Source organism: Centroberyx gerrardi, unplaced genomic scaffold, assembly GCF_048128805.1.
Source record: "Centroberyx gerrardi isolate f3 unplaced genomic scaffold, fCenGer3.hap1.cur.20231027 Scaffold_92, whole genome shotgun sequence".
Taxonomy (NCBI): Eukaryota; Metazoa; Chordata; class Actinopteri; order Beryciformes; family Berycidae; genus Centroberyx; species Centroberyx gerrardi.
Genome location: NW_027605228.1, coordinates 50400 through 75836, shown reverse-complemented (window position 1 = coordinate 75836; position 25437 = coordinate 50400). Strand labels below are relative to the sequence as shown.

The window sequence follows — 25437 nt, the reverse complement described above, 5'->3', positions numbered from 1 at the left end:
TCTATCCCGCTTTTGCCTATATCTTCCTGCCCTCCTCCCTCTCCGCTCGTCTCTCCCTCTGTCCCTCCATCACCAAGGCGGGCCAGTCCTTCCTGGCCTTCCAGCGGTACAAGCTGGGGGCCGACTCTGCCCTCTTCTCCCAGGACTACACGGACCCCAGCCAGGACGCAGCCGGAGCCCCCTACACCTCCTTCACCGGGGGGGAAGACCTGGAGAGCCCGGGGGGAGGGGGGCAGGCCAACAGCGACGGGGCCTTCGACGGCACCGGGGGCTACCAGCGCCAGGACTACTGAGATGATGGGGAGATACAGGGCGGATTAGGGTGAAGTTGCCCGTAGTTTCTCATTTGGAGTGGGTTTTGCATTTTTCCTATCAATTGTTAACATTTACAGGCAACATTTAGCGGACGCTCTTCTCCAGAGCGACCTGTCAAAAGCAGGTAGAGGTTCAACTGGGGGTTCTGCAGGGATCAAACCTGTGACTTTTCAGTTACAGGACTGCCTCTCTAAACACTTTATCCACCTTCACCGCCTGTTTATGTTAGCAAAAAGGAAGCAGAACTGATCTGGAGTCAGAAGTCTTTGGGCAACTTCACCTCCCTGAGATTTGGGGAGGCGTGGGTAAAGGCTGGGGGGTTCTGGGTGGGGGGGTGGGGGGGGGGCAAGAGGTCGATCAGGTGTGAGTCAAGAGCAGGGGTTTTGGGGAATCAACAGGTAGGGGTTGGGGGTGGGGTGGGGTGGGGGGGGGGGAATCGGGGGTTGGGAGGGAAGAGATCAAGGGTCAGAAGAATCGGGGTCGTCCTGTAGCAGATCGATGCTTGTGACCACATTGCCTTCATCCTCTGAGGCCCGCTGTTGGTCAGCAAAATGACTGCGATCAGTGTTAGTTGAAACACACACACACACACACACACACACACACATACACACACATAGACATAACACACACAAGCACACGCTCACAGCACATTGATTTTGAACAGACAACGCTAGATTCAGCTGACAAAACTCCTTAGTGGTGCATTATGGTCCGTCCGCACAGACGAACAGACAGTGGCATATATGGCAACTAATCCCCCGAACTATAAGCCTGCAGGCTAGCATAAGCAGCCATGAGGCTAATGTCTCGTAATACGGCCACTTTAACATGGGAGTGTGTCGGTGTGTGTGTGTGGAAAAGCACCATTTCTCCTTCTATGTGTTTATTTTTCGATGTGAGTGTATGGGTGGATGGTAGACAGTGTGTGTTTTCTCCGCTTTCCTTTCCTTGATTGTTGCCTTAGTGCTGACTGCCAAGCAAAATTCAACGAACACAGGGCAACACATACCCAACACACACACACACACACACACAGTATCACAGTTATCTTTCAGTATCCTTAGGGCGAAAATACACAGCGAATTGACGTTTTTGTCTTCTTTTTGCTCTTAAACACGTAAAAAAAAAAACCTGATCAAAACTGTGTATTTGTCACAGCTGGAGCGTCCCAAACGAGACACAACAACTATGGAATAGGTTTCAGGTCAGTACAGACTGCAGGTTATTCATCTGTTGTGTTTTTCAGCTACAGTTGTGTTTTCAACAAATCTAGGGAGGAGAACCGTGAACATCCTGAGTATATATGAACATGCATCGCTCCACTTTCTGACATAAAGTATATCTATCTCTCTATAAATATATGTAAATCTATAATTCACTATATAGAGGTGTTTGAAAAAGATTATGCTTTATTTTAGGGCATTATGCTAGTTCTGTAAAAAAAAAGACAAAAGAAAGAAGGTCTATGGTCTATTGAGTCTATTGAGTGTTATTGTGATAAGATACAGTATATGGTGAGGTCATCCATGCCTCATCCTTTATGTTGCTTTCAGGGTACGGAGATGTTTTTATTTTGGGATAATAATAATTACTATGAAAAATACCGCAACAAAAAAAAAAAAATGTGACCAAACTATCAAAGTATATATACACGTATATATACTTTATACTGTACAACCGTGTAGACGTAGAAACGTGTGATGTTACTCTGTGAAATCCATTAAAAAGCAACATACGATTTAAAAAAGATTGTGTACAAATGTATGTTTTTGACGTGTTCAATTTTAACCAATAAAAATAAATAAAATACTGATAAAGATATGAATGGCTGGTCTTGGGTTCTTGGATTTTGTAGTTTTTGTGACTTTTAATAAGCTACAGATACAGTACAGATGTGCTGAAGAAAAGTGCTACGGCCATAAAGTCTATGTGTGTGTGTGTGTATGTGTGTGTGTCTGTGTGTGTGTGAGTGAGTGTTTTGGATTATTTCTAGTATAGGTATATTTGGTTCCACTGGTATGGGGGATGCAGAGTGCCATAGCAATCTTATTGCAGCTGCCATACTGTCTTAGAAAACCAAACAGCAGCAGCTATTTTGTGTGTTTTACAAGTCAAATGTCATGACCAGGGTTTAGCTTTCATGTAAACAATAAACATACCCAAAATGCTATTAAATGATATATAAAAAGTGGATTGTTGGGTCAGGGGATAAACTTTTATTTAGTTCCATTGCTCATGCAGTTTCTGCTCTCTGGCTTTGCAGGGCAGTAGAGTTTATAGTGTTTGGATCTGTTACCTCTTCAGGTACCACAGCTAATTACAGAACTGGGGTCTAGTACTAGGCCAGTGGTTCTCAACGTGGGGTCCGGGGACTACCAGGCATCCTTGAGGGGGTTCCAGGGGGTCCCCCACCAAATTGATGAATTGTTAAACTTCAGTATTACTTCATTTACAAGAAGTTAACACAATTAGAGAATGTAGAAGATTCACTGTTATCTCTCCAAAACAAAAGACAAAATCATATCTAACAATACAAATATTCTCAGGTTTGGGTTCGAGAGACAAAATCTCATCAAATGGGGGTCCGTGGCCTTAATGTGGACTAAATTAGGGTCCTTGATATGAAAAAGGTTGAGAATCACTGTACTAGAATACTCAAGTAGAAGTACTGTTACTTTGCTGATATTTTACTTAAGTAGAAGTAAAATCACCAGTGTAAAAATCTAAGTACTGTAGCTCATTTAAAATGTACTCAGAATAAAAGTTACTGAGTTACTTTTTAGAAAAGTTATCAGATGTTAGATGTGATCTTTTCCATGCAATTCTAAAAGGAGAGAGGACAGAGTTCAAACTAGATTTTAATTGGAAAAACTGGAAATTACAAAATAAACTGCACAAAGTAAAGCCAGATTCCTCTTCTCTTCTTTGCTGATTGACCGTCAGAAAATCTGTACTATGTCATGGATATTATTTAAAATGTAGCTAAGTACAATACTTCAGTGAAAAACCTACTTGAGTAAAAGTAAAATTACTGACTTAAAAAAATACTCAAAAAAGTACAAAAAAGTACGCAAAAAAGCTTCTCAATTACAGTAACTGGAGTCAATGTAATTAGTTACTTCCACCCTTGGGATCTAGCAAAGCAACACAGGACTGCAATGGTAACCAGCTCATTTCAGGTGTTGTGTGTCCTGCAGCAGAGAGATGGTGAACAGGTTGCAGTGGACAGATAAACAGATCTGTTCTGCATGAGGCTCATCACTGTGCTGCTGTCTCCCTCCACTGGAAGAACTTCTACCTGCAGTTACAGCAGAGAGTTGAGATTACTGTATCTTCATGAGGAAAGCTTTTCTCTCTCTACTGTGTGGGGAAATTGGTGTAATTGGGCATATCTGTAACTGTCTTTTAATTGCTTTTTACTCACCGCTGCTGGATATTTCTAAGGTGAACAGAGCAAAGAACAAAAGCAGAACGTACTTACTAGTACAATTCATATGAAAAACCTGTAACTGAAAATGAAGAGATTGCAAATGTGTATCACAGTGTTCATAATCTATCTATCTATCTATCTATCTATCTATCTATCTAAGTTCAACGTGTATTGTTACAGAAGTAGCCTACAATGAAAAACTTCTATAATAAGGGTGGTGAAAAATAAAAACTTGTTATACTTCTCTTTGCCAAGTAGCTAAATAAAGTTCAAATGCCATCTAGACTAAATTATATCAGAAATGTTGCTCAAAGGCACATCAGTAATCATTCTACTCATTGGGTAAGCAGAGTCAGAAATGAATGTACATCGGAATGAATGTTTGAGAAAATTTTAATGACCACTTTCTTAATGTAACAATTAGAGGTGCACATGTGATGAACATAACGTAACACAAATGTGATGTTGTATATGTATATGATGAATATGATGTACTGGATTCGGACCCCAGGGAGACTAGCTGGTGCCATGGGCATCAGCTAATGGGGATCCGTTTAAATAAATAAATAAATAAATCACCAACATCTGGTTGCAGCAACCTGTAAGTGATTCGCAGGGAGTCCGCAGGGTGGCGCTGTTGTCTAAGAAATCAAACGTAGCAACAAACAGGAAGTGCATTCGTTTTGTTGATAGGACAAACTGATTCATTAGTTAATTCACATGCATGTATGAAATAACAACCGAACAGATAGGAAACAGCATCACGCGAGTATGTGAGTTACATTTGAAAAAAAGTTCACACACTCCAAAAGTTGATACAGATGCTGCCTAGACGTGCTGTCGGAAATATCGCTATTACAAGGTGAGTGCAGATAAGTGATTTGTTTAACTTCTTTTTAAAGCATGATCTTGTAATAAATAATTAAGTATTACACAACTAAAGCAGCCACCAAAACTACTTGTGTTACCATGTTCATTTTGATCATTGTTATTTCCGACCAAAAGCAGCGACAGGTCGTGTTTACCACTTCGGAAATCGAAAGTATGAGCTTACGAGGAACACCTGAACGCAGCAAGAGTTCCGTCCAAGATGGCGGCCCAGCGTAGGAATCTGATGCAGAGCGTAAGAGAAAATGCAACCATTTATGATTTTCACGAATAATGATTATTACTGTTGGACTACTCGTTAAGAGTGCTTTGGTCAGATCTGTCAGTACCTCCACATAGGTCCGGCACTGGTCGTTCTCGCTTGTTTTGCATCGTTGTATGATGCTAACGCTAGCTAAAGGAGTTATGTCAACTGTTGCAGTGGTTAGCTAGCTAACATAACTTGAATTTCAAAATAACGCGACTTAGCAGGGGCTCAAAATTGTGTCTAATCATCCAAGGCTGTTGACATTACTGGAATGTAGTCAAGGACCTGTGTGGCCGGAATTAACTTCGCTTTGCTTGGCAGGTTTCATACAAAGGTTGTGAGTTAGCCTATGATTAGCATCGGCTAATAGGCTACTTTGTAAACAAATAAAGTAGCCGAATCATTGGCTTTTGTTATGTAAAGCTGACAGTTGATTAGAAGCCGTAATATGTCCTTTATGTTTTGCTTACAGGATTTTCCAGAATTTATGCTTATTGCTTATTGCAGTAGTGACAGTGGTAACAGTTATATTCTGTATGTTAGATCCTCACATTCAGTTTTCATGTAAAGGACAACCACATATATAAGGTTTTATCAAATTGGGATCTGTGGTCTAAAACCCCCCTGAGTCTTAGTTGGGGTTTTCCGTAGGGGATAATGAAGTGTGTACCTGGAAGTTTTAGACAATCCCAGTTTAGTATTTGAAAAGCCATCTAAGTGTATTTCTCTGTGATTTACCACTGACACTACCGAGTTGACGTGATGTATTAAACCTCACTGGCACACTAAACAGGTTTTAACAAACATGAGGAATTATTTAATACTACAGTAATTGGCCTGGGTCAGATTATCTATGCAGCACACTTCTTTTGCTTTGATCTGTGGAGCAAGGGACCTTTTAATAATAGGCTGTGTATCCTTTTTTTCAATGACAGCATCAGAGCTGGACAGATGACCTACCTCTGTGTCAGATGTGTGGGGTCGGCGCAGCACCCAACTGTGTGTACGGCCCCGATGGTAAAGGCACCCAGAGCCACCCCAACGAAGACGGACACTTCAGGTTCAGGTGAGATGCAACTGGCAAGCTATAGAGGGAGCCATGGACTGACTCCTGCTGGGGAGCCATGTGACAGCAAGGGTTATGTGATGCTTTATCTATCAGCTTATCACCTTTTGTCGATATTCACAATTTTGATAATGAAATGGGTCACCCACGTGAATGGTGTAAATAAATACTTTTTACATACAATGTTACTGGACTACCAACCAGCTGATGAATCAAGAAAATGATGGCAAGTCAAATGATCTTATCAGAGTCAGAGTCATCACCAACTGGATGTCGGCTGACAGACAGGTTTTACCAGCTGGATGTTGGCTGGAGATCAGAGACTCGAGCAGAAATGGCTGGTTTTTGCTCTTTCTCTCTGTTATTTTCCTTCTCTGGTCTGTCTTTCTTTCTCCCTGTTTTCTCTTCCTATGTGGGGGGCCGGGGGTGTTTACAAGTGATATCTGCCGTCTTATGAACGGGGAAATGCGATTCCACTGTCAAAATTGAGAATATTTAATTGTCTACTCGTGTTTTCTAATTTCTAATATGACATCAGTAATAGCATTGTAAACGCTGCACCAGGTGTTAAACTGAGTTGTGCAAGTAGGGATGCAGCAATGGGGCTGATTACCGATTCTGTGACTGTAAAAGTACACAGCAAGCATACACAGCAAAGTTTCAATATACTGCCGTATACAGATTTAACAGATTTTTCTTGTGGCAGCATGACATTGCTTGCCTAACCATGTGTAAATAAATCCCAGTTTTTATCCAGACATTGTTACTTGATGACTGAGGTGCTTACTCACCTGTTGCCGTCAGTAAGACATGAGAAAGGGTTTCATTGTTTCAGCATAGACTCTGTCCTCTAGTATTTATTAACAAACACTCAAAACTCTTTGTTCAGACAGGAACAAAATGAAATGACTACCTCTCTCTGAGCTGCGTTCCCGGCAGTGATGAAATTCAAAACAGCACAGCCTCTTAAAGAATAGATGAGCCCGTTCTCTATTTAAAAAAGAGAAAAGAGCTCGTATTCAATCACTGTCAACTGGTACATGAGCATAAATAATGAATGTAGGCATATAATGTGATCAGGCAGTTGAAACGGCACTCGGCCAATCACTGCTGACCTATTTAGAACGGTGGTTCTGAAACATTGTCATGTCATGGACCTTCAAACAGACGCACATTAGGCCACCGACCCCCATTTAATACGATTTTGTCCCAGGTACCCCTTTGTATGATGATTTATGATTTTGATGATTTAGGAGGATTTTTGTTGTTGTTTAGCATTGAATTGCAGAACAGTCTACACTGTGCGTGGAGAGATTATACTGGTGAGACTGAAAGTGGATCCCAGGATCACAATAGTCATATATAATGCATTCTCTAATTGGGATAATTTGTAGTGAATTAAATTATAGTGAAATTAAACTATTCCTAATTTCCCCACTTTGAGAACCACTGATTCAGAGTGTCTATCTGCCGATTATGATCATGATGATTGGTGCATCTTTACTGTCAAATCAGTTCAGACTAACTTAAAGGATAAGGCTGGTGTTTTTTAATGCATTGCTTATCGTCAACAAATCCTATGAAAATAACAAAATCATTAATGATTTTGTTTTGCCAACAAATCTCGTCCATGTAGCCGGTGCCCAATGCAGCCTCATGTCCCAGCAGCCATAGAACTCCATTGTATTAAAAAAACGATTAAAAACACGTCACAGAGCCATGCCGTTGCTCTGGGCAACATATTTCATCATCGCGATTCACCGGGCCGGCCGACTTTTTCCTCAAACAACTTAATAAGCCGGCTGTAAACACGTTTGCGATCTCAGGAAAGTAGTTCCGTAGCACCGAAAATAGTCCCCGGCGTAATGAAGAATTTGTTCCCATTTGAATTTGATTTGGTAATAACTACAACAGCCTGAATTTTCATGGTAACAGTTAGCGATTTTTAAAATTGAAACTATGTCTTTGTGAGCTATATTTAAAGGTTTTTAGCTTACAATTGGAGCCAGTGACTTCCGGTTTGAAGGCTAAAAAGGGAACGTGGGAAGTCAGAAAGTAACGGGAGTAGAGCAAACACATTGTTGATTTTGTTATTTTCATAGGATTTGTTGACGGTAAGCAATGCATTAAAAAACACCAGCCTTATCCTTTAATGCTCACTGAAATGGTTTTAATTGGAATCCCAGGATACTATTCACCCTCCTTTACCATATTATGACTCTAACCCACAGCCAAAGTCTTTATATTTTATTTGCCATAAGCTTTGGAGATTTCTGAACCTTCTGTTTCCCTCAAACACTCTCCAATCCTGAGTATGAGTATGTTGTTCTGTTGTTCAAAATCCCACCGTCTGCCCTCTTTCGAGCAATGTAGCAGCCTCGTGTCTGTTGTGCTTTCTCCACCAATCAGAGGCGAGGATGGCTGTTTCCTGTACGGGGTTTTTAACGGTTATGAAGGCAGCAGAGTGGCCAGTTTTGTCTCCCAGTGTCTGACGGCTGAGCTGCTGCTGGGACAGCTCAACTCCAGTCACACGGACAACAACGTCCGCAGGATCCTCACACAGGTAGGCAGAAGTGTGTGTGTTTCGTGTGGTAATGATCAGAATTTAAGCACTGTAATTTATATATTTTGAAGGAAAACGAAAAAGAGATAGAAAATAGAAAAGAGTCAAGACTCAGAAAATAGGAGGGGGACAGAGAGGGGAAAGAAGTTAAAAAAAAGAGAGAGATGTGTGTTTTTGAGATTTGTGACAAGGGACTTTTTGATTCACTAGCCACTGTGTCTGGTAGATTCATAAATTCTACCAGCTACTTTTTAAAATCAAAAGGGTAAAGGCTAAATATGATACAGAACAAAGCCTCACATGATAGGCTGAAGTTCATGTGTTCATTTGAGTTATGATGACAACGAAGGAATGCTTGAAGCAGATAATATTGACAACATGACAAAGCGATGCTGCTTAGAAGAACTGAACTGCTTTAAATGTTATTGCTCATCATGTCACCACTTCTCATTTATATATCACTTTTTTTTTTTCTTTGGCCCGATGTCTCCTCCTCTGCTTGCTGCAGCGCACCAGATCTCTGATTATCTGTCTGCTGGCCTCTTAACTCCAACAATATGTCGCCACATTCTGCTTCCAATTTGACAGTTTTATCAGCCTCAGGGAGGACGAGCTAAATTGATGTAGTGGGCGGCGAGGCTGCCCTATTTAATGTTTTCCTCAGTAATGAGATTTCATATCAAAACAATTTATTTTCAACTACATTGCTAAGTACGGTGCCTGGGAGCGGCCATGGGAAGAAAAACAAAGGCATATCGGTAAAAAGCGTCAGTGTGGGAGCTGCGTAAAGAGTCGACTAACTGGTGATTTGTTTCCCCAGTTTGGAGAAGTTTGTTCGCCCGCCACATAACAACTTTACCAGACACTGCTCAGAATCACCCTCATTTGGTGGGTGGTGGGTGTCAACGTCCCACCCTGGTTGCATGGTTACTGCTGTACCTTAATTAGAGAAACATGTTGTGTACTACAGATTTTTCCGAACCTTTGTCTCTGTCAGTTAATTGTCTCTCATTTTTGTTATGTGATTTTTATGAAATCATTTCATTACTGTGTTTCAAACAATAAGCTTTGATTTTTTTTTTCACCACACTTTAGATTTGAAACCATTACACTAGTATGATACACGTGTTTTAACAAACAAGCAAAACTTGCACAAATGCTACTACATGTAATCCGTTTCTTCATGTCCTGTTCCTGTATTGCCACACAACCCAGCAGATCAAATTTGTTTCAGTGCCAGTGATAAAACACCCAGACTTTATAACCACACTTGTTGCTGTATTTAACATTTCTGTTAGCTCTTATAACATAACACAGACCATCAGTATAAGTTATTTCCCTTTCTGTCAGACTTATTTGTAACATTCACTTGTTGTCAACAACTCTGCAATAGCAACACTCCCATTCACATGCATTGCTACAACATTTACAGCACATATCTTGTTGTACAGATAAGCTTGGGTCATTGCCAGGGTTTTGACATGCAGATTTTTTTGTTTTTTCAGGCCTTTGATGTGGTGGAGAAGAGCTACTTTGAGACGATAGATGATGCTCTGGCTGAAAAAGCCCACCTGTCCAACTACCTCCTACCACACAATGAGGTACGCACACACACACACACAGTGCAAATCATATAGACAGTTTGAGCTGAGAATTGAGAAGAGAGGTGCTCTGCCGATTTCCATGGCAACCGCAGATTTCGGCATTACTGCGAGCTAATGCTCAGCCATTGGAGAATGAGCTTGTTATGTTCTAATTGGTCTCATCAGCCTGTTTCATTAGATAAGCCGGCTCAGTTCTCTCTCTCTCTCTCTCTCTCTCTCTCTGGATCGTTCACCGCCTGCTCGTCTGACTCCCCTTCACCCCGTCTTCCTCTCCTCCACGCCAGTCATCAGTTACATCTCCTCTTCTTTCCATTCTCTCTTTTTCGCTGCCTTGGATATTTTATTCAGTTTGGCTATTGTTGCTTGTGTGGGAGGGTGTGGGAGTTGGTGAGTTTTTATGGCGGCTTTAGTTAGTTTTTCCTCTGTTCTGTCGTGAGATGTTTCATTAAAGTCTGTTTTTTATCTCCTGTGTTCTCTCTTTCACACACTTTCTCTTTTTCTCTTTGTCTTATCTTTCTCTTTCATGCTCGCTCTCGCTCTCCCTCTCTCTCCCTGTGTTCTTGTTTCTTGCCCATCTCTTATCTTATTTCTTCGCACCTCTGCCTGTTTCTCTTTTCCTCCTCCACCAATCCTCCCTCCCTATCTCCTATTATTTCTGGCTGCCTCTTATGTTCTCTCATTTCTGTTTCTCTTTCATTTCTCACCTCCTCTCTTTTGTCCATTGTCTTTTCCCCTCTCTGCCCTTTTCCTTAATCCTCTTCTCCTCCTCTTCAATCTGCCCACTCCGATTCTATTCCTTTCTCTTGATTTCTTTCCTTACCTCTCCCCCTTTCCCTCCCTCTATTCCCCTCTCACCTCTTCCTCCTCCTTTCCCTTTTCTCTTCCTCACTACTCCTCCGTCTCCCTCTGTCCTCCTCCCCACTTTCTTCCGTTCTGTCTTTATTTCCCTCCCTCTCTCGTCTCAGAATGTGTCGTTCCACCAGCTCTCTCCTCAGAGCCAGAAGGTGCAGGAGCGTCTGAAGGAGCTGGAGCAGGAGGTGTCAGGAGGAGCTACAGCTGTGGTGGCGCTCATCCTCAACAACAAGCTCTACATCGCCAACGTCGGTATGGATACAGACGACACACACACACACACACACACACACACACACAGAGACACTCACCAGGCACTTTATTAGGTACACCTATCTAGTAAAGGCTGGTCATCTGTTGCTATAACCCATTTATCGTAAGAACCAACAACTTGTGTGCTGCCCTTCTGCACACCACTATTGTAAAGGCAAGGCAAGTTCATTTGTATAGCGCATTTCGTACACATAGGCAATTCAAAGTGCTTTACACAAGGTATATAAGACATTATATAAGAAATACAGGATGAATAAAACAAACAAATAAAAAGATAAAGTGTATAAAAAGAGAGAATAAATGAGCATAAAAAGAGTTATTGGAGCGTTTGTGGTCTTTCTGTTAGCTTGAACAAGTCTGCCCACTCTCCCCTGACCTCTCTCATTAACAAGGGGGTTTTCAGCCACAAAACTGTCGCTCACTGGATGTTTTTTGTTTATCGCACCATTCTCTGTAAACTCTGGAGACTGTAGTGTGTGAAAATCCCAGGAGGGCAGCTGTTTCTCAGATGCTGGAACCGCCATGTCTGGCACCAGCAATAATGTCACTTAGATCACGCATCTTGCCCATTCGAATGTTTGTTCGAACAAAAAGCTAAATCACTTCACCATGTCTGCATGCTTTATGTATTGAGTTGCTGCCATATGATTGGCTGTTTGGAGGAGCAGGCTATTTGCGTTAACGAGCAGGTGTACCTAATAAAGTGGCCGGTGAGGGAATACACATAAGAAGACATAAATTCACATAAACATAGAAATATGTAGATACATACAAACACACATACACAGGAAGATAGTCCTACACACACACACACACACACACACACACACTCACTCACTGACACGGGCAGATAGAGGCCTAAACACTAACACATGCTGTTTTATGCGGGGGTTTTCCAGCTTAGGGCACCAAAGTCTTTGCTGCTCACGCCAAAATAAAAATAAAAAAACAAGGAACTGAAAAGCGAACCGGAAAAAATGTGACTTTTGGCACAGCCTAGCAGACCAATCAGGGGAGGACATGTGTCAGTGACACAACTCTGTAATTGGCTAAGCAGAAGAAACAGCAGATGTGCCTCAGTGGCTGTGTAGGTGGGTTCTCGCACTGTGCCGCTTGTTTGGCTAAAAACAGCAACTGTTGTGAACTTGGAAACTTTGTCGCTAGATTTAACGCCGTTTCTGAATGCAACTTAATTTCTCAGAAGTGACGAGTGACAAATCTAGCTTCTTTTTTGGACCATGGGGAAAACGCTATGTGTTGAATCCTACAGCATTTGGCAACAAATTGAGGGTGTCTGCAGGTCCTGAAAAAGTCTTAAAATGTCTGGAATTTGATTATCTACATTCAAGGCCACAAAAGTCCTTGAATATTGTTAAATACAGCCTTTAAGTCTTATTTAACAGTGAGAAATCAGCCCAGTCATGTAAACCCATTCTCTGGATCAGGACAACACTTTTTTTTTTTTTCCCATTTTCTCATTCATTTCAGGGAATAAATTGGTCTTATATTTCTTTTCATCATATAAATGGCATTGAAAAGTTCTTAAAAAGTCTTGATGAAGCTTGCAGACACCTTGAAATTGGCCTGACAAATGCCCTCACAACAGAGGTGCCGCCACAGCCCCATTTTAACCGTGTTATGATGCCCTCCATCACTCCCGTTCTCTTTTTGCCTCCACACAGAAAACACAAGCACTTATTTTTAGCGACCATGTAAGGTAATCCCGGATGCCCAGCCTCAGCTTCAGGCAGGGCATGTCGGGGCTGGGCTGGGGCTGGGCTGGGGCTGGGCAGGTATGACTCTTTACACGTTTAGTTTCCTGATGCATCACGCGTCGCTTCTCCAGCTTCATGTTTTGACCTGTTTTGATGTGATTTGGTCGTTTTATTCTACAGTTTTAAGTAGCTTTGGTAAGAAAAGGTGCTGTACAATTATTAATAATGGTCATTTAAAGTGATATTAACTACTACTACTACCTGTTTTCATCTTCAGTACTTTGTCAGAGTGTGAGGAAGGAGATTCATAACCTTTGAGGGTGATGATTACATTTCCATCACATTTTAGGCAGTTTGTTGCTCTTATCCAGCACAGTAAAATACATCTACATTTCTAGATCGCCAATATTACAAGCAACCAACAGTAAGGAGAGCAAGGGCCAACGCTACAGAATACTGAATATACATGTGTTTCTGTAGTCCTGTGATCTGACACACACATGCTCACATACTGTACGCACACACACAGATACACACTTTATCACCCGTAAATAGGGCATTCTAAATGAAATTAAGTGGTGAAACATCGCCGATACATACGATCTAGGAAAGTACAATCATTATATATGATTATACACGATTAAATGCTTTAACATACAGTACAGAAAGTTTTTTTTCCCACAGGTTGTGTTTTCATATACTCTGGCCCTCAGACAGATGTTAGAATGATATTGGCTCTCTTTATCCAAAACAGTCTCAGAACATTGACCGGTGTTTTCACAGCCTCAGTGCCAAACCAGGCTCCTGCAGACTACAGCTGGAGGGGCAGTAGCATGATAGCTTGTTCTGCGTGTGTGTGTGTGTGTAGACTCCCCTCCTGACACCTTTACCAAGCTACAGAACAGAAAAGCAGGATTTCATTAATATTTCACTATACTCCAGACCATTTTATATCCTTAGCTGTGAGGAAATGAGGATGGTACTGCTGGGAGAGGGGGGAAAGACATTGAAACAAAACAAAACAAAACAAAACACACACGCATACACACACACACACACACACACACACACACACCACCCCTGAGGAGCCAGAGTAATTTCTTAGAAGTATTTCTCATCAGGCAATCACCAAAGTTCCTCACACAGTGTGTCGTCCCACAATACCAGATGGCAGCTATTTGGGAGTCCTTTTATAAGCGCTGTGGCTCTTCTCACTATTGGCTGTTTATAGTTGGCGATAAAGGAATTGAAGCTTATTCTACTGTTGCACTCATTGTAAGTCACTCTGGAAATGAGCGTTTGCTAAATCCCTAAAATATAATGTGTCAAGTGTTTCTGTCTCTTCACCTGCATCTCCCATTCTGGGGCGCGAAAAGGAGAAGGACCCCCTCGCCCTCATTCCGGGATTTCATTTTCTCCTCTCCTCATGTCCTCAAGGACGTGGCGGAGAGCAGAAAACGGGGGGCCGATAATTAGTATGGGGGAGAGAGGAGGACCGTTCTCCCCACTGGCCCGCTGTGTGGGGGTCAGGGGTCAAAGTTGACAGTACATGAATCCCAGGGAGGTTTCAACGTAAGGGGGGGCTCAGGAAAGCACTTCCAGCTGCGCCGTGATGTGAAATATATTTGACAGTTAAGGTCGTATGACCCATAATTTGATACGCTGGGAGTGGGGATGTGAGGGGGGCTGGTGGTAGTCAAGGGTGTATGAACACACCACAGGCTTGGTCAGTCCATCTGCACAGATATTTAACATAGCAAGTTTAGTTTATTTCTGCACGTATGGAAATGATAATGAGCAGCAGGCCGGCCATGATATGGTTAGAGAGACTCTCCTGTAACTGAAAGATCACAGGTTTGACAGTACAGTACAGTACAGTACAACAGCCATGTGTCCTGTCAGTGTCCTTGAGCAGAGACACTGAACCCCTACCTGCTCACTTATTGCAAGCTAATTGCCTGCAATGTAAACGATAAAACAGAAAGAACAGAAAAAACAAAGAAAGTGCAGGTAAGGTAAAACAACAGAGGCCTCATAAAAAAACATCTGGCCTCAAAAGACAAAACAAGAGTGTGTGTCCCAGGTGATGTCTGGGCCTCCAGGCATGCGCACTTCACAAAGTTTAACTGGCAGTATGTTAAACCCCAGGGTAATGTACGGTGCTGTGCCTACGGCCATGCCCAGGAACTAAAACACAACATAATCAGAGTGCTGTGCTTTTATTTTAGAACTGTACAATTTGGATGATACACAACAACTGAAGAAGAAGATCAGTTGTCTGATTCTGTGTGTTTGTGATGGATCATCAAAAACAAATTTTTAAATATTTGTTTGTGGGGATCAACGTTGGCTGTTGACATTTGTCTGTTTATATATATTTTTTGAAATATTAGGATGATTTCATTGAAATAAGCTGAGTATGAGCTTTGTTAAATAGTTGTATTTATTAAGTAGTGTTATTTCTAAGTTATTATTCATTCAACCAACTGCACACTGTGAGGCTTTGCTGAAAGTTTAATCATCTTATTTTTTTCTTTTTCTTACAGCATTTGCAAATGCTATAAGAAAAATAAAAATAAAGATGCAATTACATTTTCAGCAAAGCCTCACAGTGTGTGGTTGGTTAATTTCTTTCTCTCTCTCTCTTTGTTTATTTCTTTGTTTCTTTCTCTCTTTCTCTCTTCCTTCTCAGATATGCATTAAATAGTCGACCATGACAAAATGGTCCGTGTGTAAATACTTGTGTGTCTGCGGTTCCAGGTACCAACCGCGCCCTGCTGTGTAAGTCGAGCAGCGACGGCCAGAACCAGGTGCTCCAGATCGGACGACCCCACACCACCGACAACGAGGACGAGCTGCAGAGACTGGCTGCACTGGGTGAGACACATCGACAAGTAGAAAGGTTGATGGGCAGACAGACTGGCAAGCAGATGCGTAGACCATCAGAGAGACAGAAAAAGTAATAGATAGACAGACTGGCCGATCAATAGATACACGGACAGACTGACCAATAGACTGTTTGGCAGTCAGAGAGACGTTATTCTGACTGATTGGAAATAAATGGGCGGACAGACTGGCAGAAAGATTGACTGACTGGCAGGATCAGAATCACTTTATCTGCCAAGTGCGATGAATAGACAGGAATTCGTGTTGGTGCCATGGGTGCAGAGGCATATCAAATTGGCAGAGCGGCATGAGTACATAGGGACACACTTGTTACCTGACCTCGCGTTCAGTCCAGGATATGCAGGCGGACGGAGAGACCGCTATTCAGGCAGATTGGCTGCCACGGAGACGCACAGACAGCCATCCATCCATCCGTGTTGGACAGCCGAGCTAATGGTCCAGTAATGGCGGTCGTGCATGCAGCAGGAAACGCAGGCATAGTGATTAGCTTTGCAGAACCATTAGGTGTAGCCTGGCACCAATAATGAACATAATGGGGAATTAGCTACCTTGTTTCCTAGCATTTTACATCACACCATTAGATGGGGAGACAGAGCTCTTGTCTGTCTCTCTCTCTCTCTCTCTCTTTGTATTCTCTGTATCTCTCTCTCTCTCTCTCTCTCTCTCTCTCTCTCTCTCTCTCTCTCTCTCTCTCTCTCTCTCTCTCTCTCTCTCTCTCTCTCTCTCTCTCTCTCTCTCTCTCTCTCTTCTGTCCTCCCTCTCTGTCTCTGCCAATCGAGAGTCACATAATTATTCTGTAGCTCAGGCCATTCTCTGAATGATTTAAATGGAGCGGCAGTCATTCCATTAGACTGGCTGAAGGTGACCCCCCCATACCCAACACACACACACACAACACGCTACCTTGCACCACCCACTGCTTCTCCTTATTGCTCTTGTCTCTGGCTGATCTATGCGCTCTCTCTCTCTCTCTCTCTCTCTCTCTCTCTCTCTCTCTCTCTCTCTCTCTCTCTCTCTCTCTCTCTCTCTCTCTCTCTCTCTCTCTCTCTCTCTCTCTCTCTCTCTCTCTCTCTGTCCACATCCCATCCCCTCCTCTCCTGTCTCTTCCTCTTGTTTACATTGTTCATTGCTCTCCCCTCTGCTCTCAGTTCAGTTCAATATGCTTCATTGGCATGAATGTTTAAAGATAACAGTGTTGCCAAAGCTTCAGTAACAGTTTTGTAATTGATAAAACAAAAACAGTAATTGATAAAACAAAAAAACGCTCTCTAATGCTGTCATTCTCCTTTTTCCTCTCCTCTCCTCTCCTCCCCTCTCCTCTCTCTGTTGTGTATAGGAGTGGACTCGTCCCGTGTGAGGCAGGCAGGACAGCTTGCGGGACAGAGCAGCACCAGGAGGCTCGGAGACTACAGAGTCAAATTCAACTACTCAGACATCGACCTGCTCAGGTGAAGGCAGAATACGCATACATACATCTTTGCAAACCTACTGCAGCCTTTTCTCTCTCTGTCTTTCTCTCTGTCCCTCCCTCTCTCTCTCTGTTGGATGTGTTTTATTGCCATGAAAGTTCAGAACGATATTGCGAAAGGAGCGAGACAAAAGATATTAAATAGCCTCCCCAGCTTTCCCACAGAAAAGAAAATCAGAATCTGCAGGTCACCTGTCAAAAATCAGCAGTTAGAAAAAGGGTTTCTGTAATATTCCACAGCCTTTAAAAAGCAAAGTAAAATACATATTTTCATGAAATGCAGACAGAACATTTCTAGCTTTCATCCAGAGTTATGCATTTTTTTTGATGGATCAAAAATTTGATCAAAAGAAATAAACTATCTTTACAAGTAGCCTATTTCTTGGCCAATAATAATAATAAAACTGTGAGGCAGGGGGAACTGGGGCATCTGATTAAACATTTTAACATTAAATCCCTTGTATTGTATCCCGTGACTGTATGAGTGAGTGAGAGTGAGTAGGGATGGGACGATTTATCGAAATTCAATATATCGCAATACGAAAATGTGACAATACGTATTGTGGGGCAGGAAAAAAGAATCGCAATATTAGCTCCATTTTATTCCGCTGTAGTAATCACAAATGAGACGCTTGCCCATCACAATTTCACAAGCTCTCCATCCAAATTGTATCATTTTCACTTTGTAAAGACATTTTTCAATTGTTGTTTACATTCTAGCAGCCAGTGCCATCGCTAGAAAGATTTGCAGCTCAGAAATAAACAGAATTCTGCACACTCAGACTTTGTTGTCTTTGAACTTTTATTTATTACATCATATCGTGGTTGTATCAAATCGTGAACCCCATATCGCGTAATCATATTGTGAGGTAAGCGTATCGTCCTGTCCCATCATGAGTGTATGTGTTCAGGACCTGGACAGTGGAGGATCTCTCTCTATATATTACAGTCTTTATATTTGAGTCTGCTCCAGCTGCTCTTTAACCACTGCCGAGCCTCTTCAAATTCCACGATCCCCCCCTCCCCCTCACCCTTCTCATTTCCTGTTCCTGTCTGCGGCCCGGGCCAAGCAAATCAGGCCCAGATCTTGAAAAGCCATTCCAATTATGATCCTCAATAAAAGACACTTAATAGAATCTTAATAGAATTTCCCCCTCAGTGCCGTCGAAGAGAGTGCAGGAAACGTGACGTGGAAAAAAAAAAAAGCCTGAGCGACTCTTTATTTCATCTCATAGATCCAAAGCTTGATTGCGTTTAGGTCGGGTGCACTTATCTTGTCATCCTCTCTCTTTCTCTTTTTGTCTATCTTCCTCCCTCTTTCTCTCTTTCTCTCTCTCCATCTCTCTCCCAATCTCTCCCAATCTCTCTCATCCTCTCTCGTCTTCGTCTTTCCTTCTGTTTACCTCAATCTCTTACTTTCTCTCCTTCTTTCCCCATCTCTTTTTTCCATCTCTCTCCATCTCTTGTTCCCGATCTCTGTCTCTCACTCATTCCTTCATTTATCTATTCTCCCATCCATCCATCTGTCCTCCTCCACCATACCGATGTCATCAGTGGGGCCAAGAGTAAGCCAATCATTGCGGAGCCGGAGATCCACGGCAGCCAGTCATTGGACGGCGTGACGGGCTTCCTGCTGCTGATGTCAGAAGGACTCATCAACGCCCTGGAGTCTGCCCACGGCCCAGAACAGGCCAATCAGGTTGGCGGATTCATCTTGGCAGTCTCTTCCTCCCACCTCATTCCCCCTCCCTCTCTTATTCTTCCGTCTGTTTTTATTTTTTTTTTTAAATCTCTTCACTTGTCTTCCCTCTTTTGCAAACCACCTGTTCTCCCTTTCACATCTTTCTCTCTTTGATCGCCATGTCATCTTCCTCCTTCTCTTCCCTCTCCTCTGTCTCCTTCCATCTCCGACCTGCTCTCCTCCCTTTCGCGTCCCTCTCATCTCTTTGTCACACTTTTGCCTCTTCTTTCCCTTTCTTCTACTTTGTCTCCTACTTTCTTGACCACTTCCCCTCACTTTCCCCACCCTTCCTTCCTTCCTTCCTTCCTTCCTTCTCTTGTTGACTTTTCCTTCTCTTCTCTTCTCTTCTCTTCTCTTCTCTTCTCTTCTCTTCTCTTCTCTTCTCTTCTCTTCTCTTTGCTCTCTTCTCTTCTTATATTCTCTTCCCTCCTTTACCACCTTCTCCCTTTTACCTCATGTTGACTTCCTCTGTTCTCTTCTGTTTTCTACTCTTCTCGTCTCTTCTTCATTTTCCCTCCTTTGCCACCTTCTACCTTTCACATCAACCCCTCTCTCTCTCTCCTCTGCTGTGCATCGCAGGAGATGGTTGCCATGGTAGCAGCAGAGCTGGCCCAGCAGAGCAGTCTGGAGGCAGTGGCTCAGTCGGTGGTGGAGCGCGTGAAGCGGCTTCACCACGACGTCTACGTCTCCGGCCGCCAGAGGGCGCCGTACTGCTCGCGCCATGAGGACATGACCCTGCTCATCCGCACGCTCAACTACACGCTGACCGACGGGGCGCTGACGCCCACGCAGGGTAGGAGAGCTGGGGGACAAATGGCTGTTGACCTGATCTCTACCAGGGGATCACGGAAAACCTTTCATGGAAAACTGGCCACATGAGTGTCAGTGTTCCTCACAGAGAAGTCTTAGGATTTAGAACCATAGACCTGGAGAATTTAAAAGCATGTAGACATTTTAGAATTTACATTCATGTAGAACTTTTAAAATCATGTAAAACTTTCAGGATTTAGAATTATTCAGGACCTTAGAATCATATCGGACCTTTAGCATTTAAACATTTAGCATCGCATAGAGCCTTTTAAATCATACAGAAGTTGTAGAATCACATAGAAATTTTAGGATTTGGTGTCACGCAGGACCTGTAGAATTTGGATCCATATCAAACTTTCAGAGTGGTACAGAACTTTTACAATCACGTAGAATCTTAGAACTATATTAAACCTTTGGGATTTAAACATTTAGAACATTTGCAATTACAAGAGAACCATCTTAGACTGTTAGGATTTAGAATCATATAGAACTTTAAAAATCATATAAAACCTTTAGAATATACAGTAAGTCTTCAATAGGAATAGAGCCATATAGAACTTTTAGAATTTAAAATCACAAACTATAGAATTTAGAACCATATGGAACTTTCACAAAGGTCATTTACCTGCCATCTAGGAACGAGACTAGCTCGGTAAAGATTTCTCATCTTCCCTTTGCAGTGCCCTTCACAGGTCCCTTGTGGCCAATAGGCGTGTGTCCTGTAATCTCTCTTGACAGGCATTTATACGGTCGTGTTATGGACATCTGTTGGCAGACGATGAATAAACTAGAATATGATCCTCAAAAGACAGAAGTTTAGAGGAAGCAAAGTTTTATGAAGGGTGTAGCCATGGATACACTTTTACTGCTCAGCTCAGAATTTTAACCACTCGTCCAGAGCCAAAACTGCAAGGTCCAGGCAAAAAAAAAAAAATCCAATTTACTCCAGATTCCCAAGATGACTGTTTTTCTGCTGAAGCTGCACACTGATTTCACACTCTTTTTTTTTTTTTCTTTTGACCACAGTACTTGCAAAAAGTATTAAAAAAAACAGTGCTGTAGCTTAGACTTTTTCATTGCGAAATAAAACTGAACAGCAGCCATTTACCTAGAGCCCAGTTTATTGTTCACACAGAATGAAAGATCCTGTCCTACCTTTATTATTATGGCTGAATAATTCACCTTTTGTCTGGATACAATTTGTCTGGTGAACTTTCTAAATAGCATCTAAACAGGTGAAGTATGAACAGTGCTGAATAACAATTGACGTTTAACCCTTTACCTTTACACTGTGGAATTAGCCAGTAGCAAATTTATTTTTAAACAACTTGCCAGAATACATTTGATTAGGAGTTAAGGTCAAATGCTTAATTTTAATTCTACTTGTTTTATACTGTTGTATCCATGCATGTATTTCATTCACACTTTTGTTTGTTTGAGCTTGTCCTTAGCCTTTTGATATGTAAGAATCATTGTTTACTGTACAAATGTGGCTTATCTTATTAATATTTCTGCTGTTGGACCCCAGGAGGACTAGCTGACACCCTTGTGCACAGCGGGGATCCTTATCAATAAACAATAAACCTCTGTCTGTATGTGCTCCACCCTTCTCCCAGGCGGTCGTATCTACCCAGTGTCGGTGCCCTACTCCAACAGCCAGAGCACCAGTAAGACCAGTGTCACCCTCTCGCTGGTCATGCCCTCCCAGGGCACCCTCACCAATGGGACCAACACCGCCTCCACCCTGGAGGAGGGCACCCCCACTCCTGGGTAAGCTGAGTTGTTCCCTCCCTTGTCCCTCCACTGCTGTGCTTGCTCTGGGTAAGCTTGATTTTCACTCCCATGTTCCCCTCCTACTGCAATTTTTCACTCTGGGTAAGCTTGATTTTCACTCCCTTGTCCCACTGATGTTATGTTTGCATTGGGTAAGCTTGATTTTCACTCCCCTGTGTCCCTCTACTGCTAAGTTTATTTTGGGGTAAGCAAGATTTTCAACTCCCCCATCCCCCTGCTGCTATATTTACTTTGAGTAAGCTTGAATTTTACTCCCCTGTGACCCCCCACTGCTATATTTATTTTGGGTAAGCTTGATTCTGACTTCCCCATCGTTCTGCTGCTATGTGTGCTCTGCACTAAGCCGGGGTCCCTTTCATGGAGCTTGTTGGAATGGGAAGCAAGCATATAAGCCTATAAACTTTATTATAGCAATGATACACTCAAGGGCATTCTTCACTGTGATTACAGGCAGTGGTTAGCTGTAAGAAGTTACTCAGTAATGTGTTTTTATTGCTTTTCCCAGGAACAAGTAGTGCAACAAATTACTATTTGAATTTCAGTAACAATATTCGACTTAAAACTTAACTATACCCCACACCTATCCCTCAATTCATTTTCAGCAGAATTAGTTGGTGTCCTCTCACAGCTTAGAGGACAAACAGCAGAAAAGTTGATTTTCATTGGGTGGAAATATTCCCAATACTTCTTATGCAGGAAAAAGACTGCAAGAATATTGGGCATCAAGGCTATTTGGTTCCCCTGATCATTCACAGGAGAGGTACCTGAGTTTTCACAATTTGTGAAAGTATAATATATTAATATATTCCTTTTTTTTTGGGTAACAAGCCCAACACTGATTATGGGTGAAGTGGCTACTGGGTACAGTCGAGTATCGTTGGCAACACCAAAGTACCCATATTCACAGGAAAGAATGCCCCCAAGGCTACTGTGGATTTTGTACAGCACTTACCAGTTCATGTGTAATGTCTTTCTTCAAAGTGGAGTACATACAGGACAATTAAATAATACAAACAGCATGAAACAATGCTAACTAACCCCCTGGCTTTATAGGCAATATCAGCATGGTTTGAACACATGTTTTGTCACATTGCCTGGCTGAAACTACCTGTAGTATAATATGACTACGGAATTTAACAAGACCCGCACGTCTGTACTAGGATATGAATGTGGCTGCTGCTTTGGTTTGATGCATGTGCATGCTTTCTTTCTCCAATCATTTACTGCTCCTTTCTTTCTTTTCCTGGTTCTTGGTGCTGCCCTTTGCCCCGTCCTCCACTTGGACTGCTCCCTATCTTCTCTTCCTCTGTGATTTGCACTTCCACTCTGTTCCTGTCTTTCACTGACTGAATCTCACGCTCTGTATTTCCCTCTCTCACGGGCCCCAACTCGTCGATATCCATCCCGTGTCCTGCGCTCTCTCCTTGCCTCTCTCCTCTCTCCTTTTCCGCTCTTCAGCACGCTCCGCCCCGCTATCTGCCAAACCTCCGTTGACATCCTGCAGCCCATAATTGAATTCCCTCTTTCCCCCTTCTCTCCCCTTCTCCCTCTTCCCCCACTCCCCCCTCTTCGTCATCTCCCACTCTCCACCTCCCTCTTCTCTCTCTCCTCCGCCCCTCCGCCTCCTCCTACTCTCCCTCTCTCCACCTCCCTTTTCTGTCTCTCCACCCCCGACATGGATCCCTTCCTGTCTTCTGACGCCATCACCTTCATCCCTCTCTCCTCCTCTATCCCCACCCTCATCCCTCTCTCCTCCTCTATCCCCACCCTTCTACCTGTCTGCCCCTCTTCTTTCACCCTCCCCACCCATCCCCCTCTCCCCTCTTCCTCCTCGGCTCTCCCCAGCAGTCAGAGCCCCACCGCCACCCTCCAGTCCACCAACACCCAGACGCAGAGCTCCAGCTCCAGCTCGGGAGACGGCAGCCTCTTCCGGCAGAGGGGCAGCCAGGCGGCTCAGCCGGACGAGACGGGCAGGGTGCCGCCCTACGTGGACTTCAGCCAGTTCTACCGCCTGTGGGGAACCGACCACAGCGACGGCCAGAGCACCCAGGGGGGCCTGGGACCCCAATGAGGAGGAGGAGGAGAAGGGTGGGTGGGTGCTGGAGCATTGGGGAGAGGGGTGTGAGGGTGGGACGGGTGAATGAATGGACGCTGTTCCTGTATCATAACTAAGAAACGTGACCTTGAGGAGCTTCGGAACAGACGGAAGAAGGAGGAATAATCTCTTACACAGCAAGAGAGCGTTATAGAAAAGTGGAAACGAAATGACGTTCGCTCTTCTGTGGTAGAAGCTGGCTGTGTGTGATCGTGAACTTGTATGCCAGAGCATGGCTGCTGGTGTTGGATGTGAAAACATGTATGTGCAAACAGGGTTCCCACAGAGCTTGACAATCCTTGAAAGTTTGTGGATTTGAGAAAGATTAAATAAGGCCTTAAAAGTTTTTGAACAAGAATGGATGGCCTTGAATGTAGTTAGATAGATATTTACTTGGATATACACTACCAGTCAAAACTTTGGACACACCACATTTTTGTTTATTTTTACTTTTTTCCATATTTTAACATAATAGTAAAGACATCAAAACTATGAAATAACACAAATGGAATCATGCAGTGACCAAAAAAGTGTTAAACAAATTAAAACTATCTTATATTTTAGATTCTTTAAAGTAGACCCTTTGCCTTGATGGGAAGGCAAAGGCTTTGGAAAGAAATAAAAAATAAAGTATAAAAAAAAAAAAATGGAAGTAATAAAAAAATACACAGGCATCAACTTCAAAAGTAAATTTCAAGCATTTAAGCAGAAGCCTTTAGAGCAAAATGGCTTTAAGAGAATGAAAAACATAGAACATTCAATCGGGTGTGTCCACACTTTTGACTGGTAGCGTAGCAGAAGTGTTGATGAAATTATTTCACTATGACTTCTTCACTGGACAAGATTATGAGCAAAGAAAAAAGAGGCCTCTACGATAAATTTGACCAATCTGATGTCTTGCCCCAGAACATAAAAGTCCTTGAATTGGACGACCAAGTGCGTGCGGGAACCCTGTTCATAGAGTCTGTTTTCCAGGAACGAAGAAAAGAATGCTCATGATGTCTTTTTGAAATTATACACTTGGAAGGGCCCCAGGGTTGTGAAACTCACTCACCACAAGTAAGGGAAAAACAAAAACAACAAAGCAGTTACATGTTTTTTCACGATCGCAGCAATATGTAATTTGTGGGAGGCGATGCGTACCGTGCAAGAGACTTAAGACGAGATGGAGCGACTCCACCGGACACAAACTATCCTTCATCCTAGGAACCGAGAACCTGGACCTGGAGGTTTTTGAGGTTCTTGGGTCAATTCAAGGGTCACACAGTGCAGGACCAGAAGTAGTTGAGAAGGGTGTGTGATGTGGGAACGGCGGCTGACCGGACGCCGTTCGTAACCAGACAGCAATAATGTATCATAGCGACGAAGCGCGGCCGGCTCTTTGTATTCTGAACTTCAGCATGACAGGGAGGAAGAGGAATGGAAGACGCCTTCTCGGACGGCGCGGACGGCTTGGCATTGATGGATCGGGAGCGCGGAGACCCGAGCGCCGGCCGACTGTGTTCATAACGCAGCGAAGTAAAAATATAAGCGGGCCATCATGGTTAACTTTCAGGGTGAAGGGAGGCAGGAGAGGACTGGTGATGGGGAGGAGAATGGAGCCATCCATCAAAGTCAAACAGTCGTCACTCTTTGATGTTTTGCCCTTGCGTTGTGTTTTCAGAAT

General features: G+C 43.0%; 1 protein-coding gene across 2 annotated transcripts; it reads left to right on the top strand.

Annotated features, from left to right (window-relative positions):
- Window positions 1-4825: 4825 nt before the first annotated feature.
- Window positions 4826-23751, top strand: LOC139920598 (TGF-beta-activated kinase 1 and MAP3K7-binding protein 1). 2 transcript variants are annotated; one of them, XM_071910636.2, is made up of 11 exons: window positions 4826-4871; window positions 5819-5949; window positions 8359-8512; window positions 10018-10113; window positions 11082-11220; window positions 15717-15833; window positions 17200-17311; window positions 18886-19030; window positions 19652-19865; window positions 21499-21652; window positions 23525-23751. In XM_071910636.2, the coding sequence occupies exons 1-11, from the start codon at window positions 4839-4841 to the stop codon at window positions 23745-23747; spliced, it is 1518 nt and encodes a 505-aa protein (XP_071766737.2). In that variant the 5' UTR covers window positions 4826-4838; the 3' UTR covers window positions 23748-23751. The 2 variants fall into 2 exon arrangements, with proteins under 2 accessions (XP_071766737.2, XP_071766736.2); XM_071910635.2 differs by having other exon boundaries at window positions 23522-23751.
- The last annotated feature ends 1686 nt before the right edge of the window (window positions 23752-25437 follow it).

Excerpts from the sequence above, each read along its gene's own strand:
- LOC139920598 (XM_071910635.2), top strand. The coding sequence starts at position 4,839 with ATGGCGGCCCAGCGTAGGAATCTGATGCAGAGC. Across the intron at positions 8,513-10,017 it reads TCCGCAGGATCCTCACACAG|GCCTTTGATGTGGTGGAGAA; the intron begins GTAGGCAGAAGT and ends TTGTTTTTTCAG. Across the intron at positions 19,031-19,651 it reads GCCCAGAACAGGCCAATCAG|GAGATGGTTGCCATGGTAGC; the intron begins GTTGGCGGATTC and ends TGTGCATCGCAG.